Below are 12098 nucleotides of genomic sequence, written 5' to 3'. Positions count from 1 at the left end.
ATGTTGCAGTAATGATATAATTTGGGAGATGCAAGGGAGTGTGCAAAATGTTGTAGAACAAAGAGAGGCCGGCCATACGACGGCGCTAAACGCGATTCTTGTTTGAAACCAATCAAAATTCTTAATAAGGCTTATAAAGTAGTCGATATCTTGAGGAAGCACGTACTGAATGGGAGCAGCGTTTATTTTTCGTTTTAATGCCCTTATACTACGCAATGTAGTAAGTAAAAGTAACGGGAACAATCGCGACATTTTTAATAACAACGCCAAGGCTTTTCTACTTTCAAGCAGAAAATTTGAGAATGAGAATTATTACGCTTTTCTGCGAACTAGATTACATTTGACGAAAGTGAAAAAAAAAGCTTCCTTCGTCGCATCGCCTCTGGTAAAGGCGAATAAATATCAATTTCGCGCTTTTAATTCTACACGTATAGTCCGAATGCCAAGTCTTTGGCGTGAAGGACGACATTTTGGATGTCCCTAAATTCGCGAGTAGTTCAAAGCTGCAAGTGTGTGTTTGGGTATCGTGACGTCAAAATAATTGGTGTGAGCCCGTTATTTTATATGTTTTTCTCTGTCTCAAAATGGCACACGTGGTATACCCATTTTTGTTTTCCTTTTCATAGGAAATTATTATGCCCACCAGCATTTCGCGGAGACACATCGCTGACGTCGTTCCACACAAGCTGCTATGAAAATATCAATTCCCGCTGGATATAAATATAGCTTTTACGTTTGTTTACCTCACTCGTCGACCTCGTCGTCTTTTGGAAATGTTAAAGATTGTACCTATTTTTCTGGGCGCCTACTTTGGGTATGGTGAGTGGATATTCCATTCTGTATGTAGGGTGAGGTGATAAAGCCCCACTGGCCTACGGGTTTTGGTATGAACCACGAGATTTTCTCATACAGCAGCTGCGAACGTGAGAAATTTAGCCCAGAAATTTACCCAAATTATCCTTTGGGGTGTACAGTTATTTCAGGTTATGCATTGAATGCAAAGCGGAAGTGAGCGATGGGCTCAGCACTGCTCCCAATGATGAACCGGGAAATAAGCGTGAAATCAGGGCGCTCGCTTGACCACAGCGTTGTATTAAACGCGGTGCGTATTCTCGGTAGGCCCGGTACAAAATGCAGTGACTGAAGAAATGAGTCGTTAGGTTAGTCCGTACGGCACTAGTTGTTTTTACATCCGAAATAAGTATGGCTACCCCGCCGAACATTATGTGTCCACGTGTGTACAGTGCCCCGCTGAAAGGAGAAAACCCGCAAGGCTCCACGTGTTTTAAAAACGTGAGGCGTGGTTAGGCGCGAAATGCTGGACAATGCACGTCCGTGTGTGTGTCCGCTTATGTTTAATACGGCCGATGACTTCAACTGTGCCCGGAAACGCATGCTAAACACCAGGATGCTTGTTTTCCTCAAGAAGGAGCTCGTGTCTTCGGCTCTGGTGCGTCAAAGTCTCTGAACGCTTCGAGCTTATTGATGTTACTTTACCTTATTTGATGAAGTAGTTCTTGCGTTGGACGGACATCAGCTAGTGTTCGCTGCAATCAAGCCGTGCGTATGCAAAGACGGCTTATAACAAAGTTAACTTTATCGGGAATGCTCAGCAATAAACGGCTGAAACCGTACGCGTCTCTCAAGGAATCGCAGCCGTCACCGCCCAAGAGAAATAAATTTCCCTGTACATTTCAATAAAATTCTGTGTCATCTCATGTCGTGTGATAGAAAGCTTCGCAGGTCATCCACTCTAACAGAATAGAATACCCTATAACGTTTTTAAGATAGGACAGGCGTACCAAGTCGTACCAAATTGTACCAAGTTCAACCTTGACATATATATTTGGAAACGCGTAGCCATGGCAGTTAAATATAATCAAGCAGCAGGACTGAAGTGAAGTATTTCGCGACTACAACGTTGCAGATGCGTGTCTATAACAGACGCCCCGAAAACATTTCAGCACACTTAAAAACTTGTTCCTGCCTCAAAAGTTCCCAAACCGGTGAGCGCGATTTCAAGCATGAGGAAATAAACACGGATCCAGAATGATGGTACAGCCGAGAAGAAGAGTTACCGATGTCAACATGCCCGGTGCCCGGGCACTCGGGGAGCACGGTACGGTTATTTTTCAGGGCTCGCCACGCGTCAGTCTTTTTTTTTAAAGAAAGGCTCACGTTTCAGTTGTTTGTACACACGTTGCTACAAATATTGAGCGGGATGCTTCCAACATTCTAATATTGTGAAGATTAAACATTACTTGGGCCTTCTCGCGGTCTGCTATTGTACATTTTGTTTAAATTTCCCGCCGCGCCCGTAACGACGTTGCCAACCCCTGCAAAGCACACTCCGAAGCTCGTTCGCCATCGCCTGGTGCCACCCATTCTCTCCCGTCGTTATCTTCACATATCCACGTATCTTCGCGGTTTGTATTGGATGTGTGCCATCGGCGTACCTCCTTTTTGCAGTGACATTTCACTTTCTGGCCGCGCTTCCATTCTCAGAGCCCTTCTCACACCCTTCCCGCCCGGGCGTCTCACGCCCGGCACATGCCACGCGCTTCTTTTTCTGTTTGATCCTCTGTACCTCACCGCAAGGTGTCCGCCTCCCAGGTATATCAAACGCACACAATTTGTTCAAGTTCATGTGGCGGAAAATGGTGGCGTTTCTTGCGAAGAAGGCTAGGTCGCCGTGCACCGGCCAAGCGGTCCATGCGAGGGACGGCAGAATCTTTCCTTCGAAAGTTGAGAGCACTCTTCGCCTCGGACCCGAGTTTCGACCTCACCCTGAACTAGAGAAAGTGGAAATGTTTTCTCCCCTGAGGAGCTCCACTTCAAGGGTAAAAGAGGAGGATTTTACTTGTTGCGTGAGTGAGGGTGTTGATGTGCTCCCAGCCAAACCCAAACACTCTGCCTTCGTCCGAACCAATTGAGTAGTTTCCGTTCTGAAGGACGCTGACTTAAAGGTACTTTGTTCAGATAAGGAAGGTGGGTTTCATGTGGTGCCATCCGCCCTGTACCGTGACAAGGCGAGGGAGGCCTTCCTGAATAACTTCAAGGCCGCACAAGATTTGAAGCCTCAGGAAGTGAAGAGAGAAGCCCTAAGGTTGTGCTTGGAGCTCGCGCTTATGAAGCTTCAGAGCTCGGGAAAAAAATCCCTGAGGTTAGTCTGAAAATATTTTTTCTGTCACGACGCAGAAAGGGGGAAGCCTTTTTCGAGCGATTGTCTCTGAACGCAGCACTTGGAAGCATGCCACTGGACAGTTTCTGCAAAGGTCGCTTTCATTGCTGAAGGTTGACGACCCGTTCGTCGTGCGGAGATCACAAGATGTGTCTGACTTTCTTGACGCAAAGGGCCCTGGAGGCGTCAATGCCTTCTCAAGCGACATCAAGGATCTTTATTACTCTCTTCCGCACCCTTCCCTTGTGAGGAGATCAGTGAAGGCATTGGCATGTATGGATCCATTAGTTTCCAGAATGCCTGCGGCGTTAGTCTGGCGGTTTCATGAATTTACTGGCATTCTACCTCTGATCGACCTTTGTCGACTTCAATGGTAATGCTTTATCCAGAAGCAGGGAGTGTGCATTGCCTTCGGCCTTGGTCCAAAGGTTAACGATCTACTGTTGGCCAGCCTCAACCGACGTGTGAAGGAAGCGTTGGAGCACGGCCCTATGTTGAGGACCTTCCGCTATGTGGACGACGTCTCCGTGATCTACCGGGAGAGCAATGACGGCGTTACCAAGTTGCAAAATTTGTTCGCAGCCTTCGCCTCTGTACTTCGCGAATTCGTCCTCGACAGGGAGCTGCCAGTTTATGGGCAGCTGAGGTTCCTCGATCTGAGGCTGTGGATCAGCGAAGAACATGTGTGTTGGTGACACGTGCCGAGACCACAGAAGGCACTACTGCACTCTCCTCATCCCCCTCCCCCCCAAGCTCGTGAAACGTGGAGTGACCACAGCCGTGCCGTTTTGAAGAACGCCCTAGTCAGATGATGCCATCACCAATTAGAGGCGATGTTCCGGGTCAAGGTAAAGCGCCTACAAACGTCTGAATACCCCGAGGACCTCATTCGCAGCCTGACCAACCAGTTGCTGACGGAAGAGCGGGTAGGAACGCGTCGCAAGACGCCGAAAGAATACAGGACCACGACCGTCATCCCACACGTTCACGGCATCTCGCACAAACTAAAAAGGGTTGTGGGACGTTCAGGGGTGCGAGTTGTGTTTTCTGCTCCCAAGAAGTTGGGCGTCCTTTGCAAGGTGGTGAACTCGGAGAAACCAAGGCGCAACGTTTGCAACAAAGGACACACAACGCATTTATTGAGTGCGTGACCGAGATCCCCCAGTGTACGAGGTCCCCCTGCCCTGTGGTGGCTCGTATATAGGACAAACCGGACGTTGTGTGAATGATCGCTTTCGCGAGAACGCTAATGCCATCAAATCCAGTACCTGTAGTGACCTTGCCACACATGTTGCTTCATGCGAGAACGAGAGCTCATGTGTGTCCTTGTTTGAGCAATGTAACGTCCTTAAGCGCTATGGTGACCCGAGAACACGCGAGGTCTTTGAAGCTTTTTTGATGCACGAGCGAGCGCGCCTATGCGACAGCAAACCGTCAGTCGACTTGTTGCCCAAGGAGATAGCATTTCTTTCTGGATTTTTGTATATTGCTGCACGCAATAAAATTTTATTCAGTTGTAATGCAGCGTACGTGTTTTTCTGTTAATTGTCTTCCATTCAGTTTCTTTGCGCTGTTTTTTGTCTTCACTCAGTTGTCAGTAACGTCTTGCTACAGATTACTTGTTCGTTGTATTCTCTATTTTCAAGCGACTTGCCAATCGAATACACCCCAACTCGCACAGGATGTATATTTGCAAATATTTTACAGCTTTTTCAGGTATCACGTATACAATCAATCCAAATGACGACTTATGGAAAGAATTTGAAAGTAAGTATTCAGAGTCAATATTAACTCTTTTTTTGTGCGTTCCCACGAATGGTTGATTAAGGGTTTCACCATTAAGCGTCATTTTTATGTATTATTGCGTCCCGGCAGTTTTACATTTTAAAATTAGTTATCAAAACGACCTCTTGTAGATGTCTAAAAGCTTATGTACTACGTGAATGGTTTGGCTTCTGAGTCAAGATAATCCTGGTGCTTTTTCTGCTTACACTAAATAAATTATGAACCTTATCAGACGTCACTAAAATTAATTTCTCCTCTATATTTGAGAACCTCGATTACGTATATCCACGCAACACTGGTAACGGATTTATATCATAAAGAACTGTCAAAGATAAATAAATAAGGAGTACTTCCTGCGGCATTGAGACCTAATTTTTACAGAACGCTGACCTGGAAAATGTCGTCATTGCTCACATCATGGCCAAACAGGGAAAGTGTATTCAGTACATTACATTACAATTTTTACGCTGTAGTAATCCCCCAGATTTATACTAGTTTTATTTAATTCCGAGTCCGAGTAGTAAGATTAACGATTGAGGCACAGCCACACAATACTTCCCGTTCGTCGAAAGTGTCCAACGAAGCTCATTGCAGTTAGAGAATAGGCGAAGCCGAACTTCAAACAGCACCTTGCTGATGATAAGCACAAAATTTCTCGTTGGTTGGTCGCCTTGCTTGTACTGATCACAAAGTAGTTAACCTTTCCGAATGTTTAGTTGGTCACAGCGACTGCACAGTATTTTCGATTGTTTGAGAGGACAGGCCTTTGTAAAATCATTACAGTTCATTATGGCCCAGAGGGGTGTCGTTTCCGCCAGAACCGTTAAAACAAACTCTGCAGTTTCAAACTACCGGGCGAATTATATCTAACTGGCAGCGTCATACTCTTAGTGGTTTCTGTAAATAGGTTTTGCAACTGAGCAATGCAAAACTTCTAGAAGAGCTTATTGTAGTAAGACTGGGCGTCCGGGTACATGATGAAAACCGCACATACAAGACAGGGTGACTGGGTTCGTGCACTACTATTCATACAAGGAAAATCCAATGTTATTGCGCAGAATGGTGGTGCCAAGTAAAATTCCGAAGGTTTTATTATTATTCTTCCCCGCTTTTTATGGGATGGGCTCATACGACTGTTTCTGGTCGTCTAGATTCGCAAACCCCAATCACAGCTGCCCCATTCTGCGTAGAATGTTTCTTCGAATGTAAATACCACATATGCGTCACTTGAACGTACGACGTTCAAAATAGATAATGCAATATTTTTTTTATAAAGGCAGCTTGCTCGTCAACATCAAACAGCACACAGCACTTCACGGAAAATAGGTGCCACGAAAATCGTATAAAGAATAAAACCTATCTCCAGACGACGCACGGAGTTAACTTTATAATAATGCCCAGCATTGATGCGAAACCATGGTTTACCAAGATTGGTTACGTTTTGTTGTCTTTCACTGACACCATGAACACTATGTAAGAAACTTCGCAGTGATCGCTTAAAAACGTCTCTGCACGCGACATTTATTACGCCCGCGGCTGGCCCTCCTGCTTGCGCCACGTTGCACCTACCCCACCCGTTCCAGTGAGCAATCGGCTGCTCCGCAGAAAGGAGTTTGCTGCTGTAACAGCGCCTAACCGACAGTAGGCTTTATGGGGCACAACAGCTACCTGGGTAGGCATCCGCGCTTGTCTATTCCACATTCAATTGGCTGCATGATTCGAGCGCCTTCAAAAATTGGGGTGCGCTTGGGCAGACCGTTCGTGATAAAATAGTTGGAATAATCTCTTCTGTTCGCGCTGAAATCGTCGGTTGTTCCACCCACCGTTCAAGCAAGAGTGCAACAGAGCTGTCACTAAATCTGGTTATGAGCTGCCCTAGGAGGCTCACTCTCATTCACCACACGGAGTGTCAACTGAGACAATCGGGTGGACTTCTTGCGATCTCGATATGTCCGCAGGTGGCCGGATCCATGTGAGACCTTCCCTGGAAGTGCGGCAGTTCCTTGTATCGAAGGCATGGCTATACCCCTGTTTAAGGACTTGTTCTCCCAGTGGTATTACGTATGCGTCCATAAATGGAGACCGCGGAGGCAGATCAGGCCACCGAAGAGCGGGAAAACTGATTTATTGTTCCGGGAACAGAGTTCACAATCATAACATGTGGGTGCTAGCTGACGCCCAGACCCAAGCGTTTGGGCTGGACTTTTCAATAAAAGCCTGCCGTAGGAACCGCTGCAGGAAGGCTAGCGTTAATCCTAGAGTAAGATATGAACACCGATACTGTTACAATTGAGGGCAAAGTGCTTCGGCGTTGCCCTGTGCGCGTGTGATACGCCGCCAAAGTTTCATGCAGTGTGGGCAATTTATGTGTGCGGCGGAAGAAACAACCACATCACGAGTGACGAGTTGAAACAAGCCGGAACCTGGCTGCAGCGCGGCAATTCGTGGCTGTTTAGTAATGGGAGTAATAGCGAATGCATGATACGGTTCAAACTGTGACCTGTTTGAACGTAGCTTCTACAGCCGGGGCCATCAAGTTTACTCCCCCTTTCCCCCACTTTCCTTCGGAGCTTGCACCAGCGTCTGCTGTACTCATCACGAGCCCTATGAAGGGTGTTCACTGTATTTGTACTTTTCTGTCGTCTGCAACACACCGAACACCTTTTCACAATCAGAAAATGAGGTCATTAATTCTTGCCTTTCCGCCCGCCGAGGCCAGCGCGTCTTGGTCCTTTGCGGGAATTTTTTCTCTGCCCATTCCAGCTATCATTTTGTAAGCATGCCAGTGCGGTGTTCCCTGTGGCATCGGTGTTCTTTAATTCGCCATGCATTAAACAAGCTTGGCTCTTGGCTCTGCCCCATCGGAATGGAGGCAAATCACGTGCGACCGCTCGCCAACCACGCTTCCACGTCATCACGAAGCTCTGAACCTGTGCGCCTTCGCCAATGTAGCAGTACATTAATATATGTAAACAGGCGTACAGCCTCCTCCAGATATGCGGTTCTTACGAACCCGTTGTCCGTGTTAGTAAGAACCGCATGACGTGCCTGGTTGCACACCATTGACCATTTGGAGGTGAGGAATGACGTCTTCGGAGTCTGAACGCTTCTTGTCAAGATAACTCAGAATGTGGAGCAGAAAATGTCTCGCTTGAAGTGGCATGCTCATTGACAACACGATTACAGGCACATTTAGGAGCGACCTTGTGCAAGCAGTAGCGTTTCCCTACCCGGCGATCGCCCCTAAATGCATCGATGCGCGCTAAAAAGGTAACGTAGGTGTCCTTTTTGAAAGCAGGTCGACCGCACAAGGACTAAAACATCCTTAGTAAACGCACAAGAACATTTAGTGCGCCAGAGCTTGGCATCATCCAGATACCCTTCGGAAAATCCTCGAGAAGTCCAACTGAGTTGCCGTCTTGATGTTAGTAGTACTGTTGTTGCGAGCAAGAATGACAAACCAAAGCCGGACGCGCACTGTCCCTGCAGGAATAATAATGCTAACCACACGTATCAAGAAAGTGTGATTCTAGCCATCAGCTCAAATACAGTGGGTAGCTTTAAAAAACAAAGAATAGATTTAGGACCATGCGGTGCACAATATAGGTACTGGCCATGTCTCTACCTACGTCAAAACACTCAAATCATCCTAGCATGTTTTGTTGCCTGCCTTCGCCTGGTACTTATAATTTGTACTCTATTAAGTACCGCTGAGGCAACGAGACCGACTAGGAGCCACGGCTGCAAATTCCAGAACTGCTGCACGTTCCTCCTGGTGTGTGTCAACTTGTTACAGCAAATAGAACAAGCGTCCACCATCACTTTCCACACAAACCAAGATCTCTTGGTACCTTTCAGGAACATTATTTTCATCTTTAGGGAATATTAGTAAGAGTTGCAAACATATATTGCAAGATGCAGATTTTACCTTTGTGTACCGCGGAAAAGTCCATAATCATCGAAAGATATCTTGCGAGTCTAGGCATGTTTTATCCCTCAATTTTTCGAGTCGTAATTTTGCCGTTAGTTTTGACCCCACTATTTAGGTGATTGCTGCCTGCGTAAACGGGAAGCGTATATATCAAAAAGCACTTCAAACCCAATAAACGGCGCATTATTAGTGCTGCACCCCCTGTGGAACCCTGAGATGCATCACTTGAATTAGAAAGAACTATATCAAAGTTATTTTGGAACTCGGAATAATTGTTTTTCATTAGTGATGTAGTACTTCGTTGTTTCACCGCCTTAATTGCGTAGGGTGGGTGGATAAGCTGCTGCCATCCTTATCATCCTTGATCTAGATCAACACACAAATGCTAAGATATAGCTGTGTCAGATCAATGCGAAGAACGAAAACCGTCCTTGTTTAAGCTCACTTTGGGTCTCAAGCAGTTTACATATTCTTGCCTAAAAACAAGCAGCAGTCCGCATGCAGCACAAGAAGAAAAGTCTTTTTGCTTGAATTTTAACCGGCGGGCGTCTGTTCCCATATTCTTCGGATAGGACCATTAAGCAAATCTGATTTAAATAGGGCATTCGAAGCAAGGTACGGGTCCTTTTAAAGATGGCAACGCAGTTCTTCTGAAAGCAAAAGCTGTCCCAAATTTCAGCCATCTTTAGGTGTTTAACCGTGCAACAAAAAAAGAGCCAGAAAAGCAAACCGCCACTGAAAACGGAAGGCTGATTTATGCATCCCAAACGGAAAAAAGACGAAGCAGGTTCGACCCCGGATTTTGTGACCGTTTTCCTGATGGAGTGGAAAAAAAAGATCACCCTTGAGTGAATATTTTACTGTACGCTACATATCAGCACGTTAAAAAATCATCAAATGACCAGCACTACGTCACACCTTAAAACCCATGTCTGCAGTTTCCGCTCGTAAATGTCCCATAATTTCAACTTCAGAAAAAGTGTCAACACAGCTTCTGGTGACTATTTAACTCTAGCCGAATTACTTCAATATATTTTCTTGATGCCACTGAATGATACTACACTAATTCACATTGTCTGCTCCAACTGACGCAGATTACTCCGACATTCCGGACGACATCATCAGTAACGCTACTAAGTGCGCAGATCCACTCGCAACATGGTACAACGGCTCAGAGGTGAGCAGAGAACATTGATATTCTTTCTTTTTTGCCAGAGAAGGATGCGCCATGCTGCTCTTTACTGCATGCTAGTTCTAAATAATTCATGCAACGACCCTTCCGGCACCGGCGTTACAGTCCAATCAAAATGACTGGACGCTGCGTGCTAGGCAGCCCCGATGACGCTATTGATCCGTCCGCGGGCATTTTTGGCTTGACACGAGGTGTACTGCAATCTGAAATGCACCCGCACATGAATAGGCGAACTATGCCAATTACCCTCAGTTACCTGTTAAAAGCGGACCAGATCATTTTAAGCTTAGTTTTGTGGCATTAGCGAAAGCACTCCAAGAAAAAACCGTCCGGCGCAGACTGCGCGCAGCTGCGTATTTGTAACCAAGCCCCGCCAGCTGAAACGTCTGCTCCGCGGTGGCGACCCAAACACAGACGCTGCTCGGTGCAGTCGCTGTTCTAGTGAACTTGGATGCCGTGAACGGCTTCTTGTACCACTTTCAGAATGCACGGGCGCTTACCCTTTCCCGTATACCACTCTCCGCCCACCTGTGCTTGAAAATAACGAGCGATTACACACGCAGCGCCTCGTTCATCCGCTCGGAGCACATCGGTTACATTCCCGCCGAACATGGGTCGGTGGAAATGTGTAACTTCAGAGGAAGAACGGCAGCGTAAATATCGTCGTCTCGATGCTCCAGAACACTTCATTTCATTTCATTTTCATTTGATATTCTTTAGAAAATTTTGGGTGTTATAGATATAAAACAAGATGTTGGGCCAAGCGCCGATTATAGTTGAGGCCCAAATAGACAGCAAAGAAAACTAACTTAAACAACAAGTTAGCGAAAACAAGTGCAAAAATTACGCACGCACAAAGTGTAAATGCATGAAAAAAAAAACTCATAAGCCGCGAGTGGAGAAACACAAAACCGATATCAATCAATTCTAGTAAAAACAAAAAAGACACTTTTAGAAATTTGAGCTTACACTCGCGATTTTGTGTTTTATACAAAAGTAACCATACTGCGCTCTTTTCTTCAAAGAAATCCATTCCACGCCTATATACGCACATAGATACAAACCCAAATGTACAGACCTGAGACCGCACAAAACAGTGTACAGAGCAACACCGACCTCAATGTGTTTCGGCAGAAATGGCCGCTCGACAGACGGGGAACCAATTAATTGAAAGTAAATTAACATAAAACTCTTCAATATATATTCTGATGCACCGACCGGAGCGTGTTTACTTTCCCATCTAGCTATGTAAATTGTTTTTTTTCTTTCGCCCTTGATTTGAACAGTACAACATTTTTATTGAAGAAAAGAAATTCTCACCCCTTTTTATATGAAGGGGTGTAATGTTCCACTGTTTGGCCCCAAATGTTTCTATAAGTCCTTCGTCATAGTTATTACGAGGTATCGGCAAGTTAGTTTACATGGCTGGCATGCCTAGCATGGCTGGGTAGAATGATAAATAATTTTAGTGAAAATGTTGGACTATTAGCAAAATCTTGTCCACCGTAAATGCGATTTTATTTCCAAAACAAGCCTTCAAAAGAAGATCTCAAGGTCAAGAAACAATTTTTCGCTGCGAGTGGGAACCGGGAAAAAGTCATGATACCCAAGGCTCTTTTCTGTAGTTGAAACATGCCGATTAAGTTAAGGTTTTAACCTAAATGCCCAAACTCGTATAAATATTTCAAGTGGCAGTGAAATACAAACACAATAATTTTCAACGTGGATATATTACCGTACGTTCTAGCTCGTGGCAGCACATACCACAGAGGAGCTAGCTTTGTGCACACCTCATTTATGCGGGTTTTCCATTTAAAATCACAGTCAAGCGTAACACCCATTTAATAATTGTATGAACTTATTCTAATTCAAACTTATCGATACAGATTTTAAATGCTTCTTCGCGTAAGTTTTTGCTTCGTTAAATGAAAAAATATATTAATTTTTTTTTCATTGCTGGTCAGTTTATGCGCTTTGGAACAAAACAATACTTTTTTCGAATTCCTAAC

General features: G+C 45.3%; 1 protein-coding gene across 1 annotated transcript in view; it reads left to right on the top strand.

Moving 5' to 3' along the window:
* The first annotated feature begins 681 nt into the window (after positions 1-681).
* The window catches only part of LOC144144861 (uncharacterized), a 29548-nt gene continuing 18131 nt past the window's right edge, over positions 682-12098 (top strand). The window contains exons 1-3 of the mRNA XM_077676351.1: positions 682-819; positions 4889-4948; positions 9992-10074. Of these exons, the coding sequence (XP_077532477.1) occupies positions 774-819; positions 4889-4948; positions 9992-10074 (189 nt within the window). The 5' untranslated portion in view covers positions 682-773. The remainder of the gene's footprint in view (positions 820-4888; positions 4949-9991; positions 10075-12098) is intronic.

This window comes from Haemaphysalis longicornis, unplaced genomic scaffold (assembly GCF_048455015.1).
Source record: "Haemaphysalis longicornis isolate Haplotype H1 unplaced genomic scaffold, Haemaphysalis longicornis Haplotype H1 scaffold_7, whole genome shotgun sequence".
Taxonomy (NCBI): Eukaryota; Metazoa; Arthropoda; class Arachnida; order Ixodida; family Ixodidae; genus Haemaphysalis; species Haemaphysalis longicornis.
This window is presented reverse-complemented; position numbering and strand designations above follow the sequence as displayed.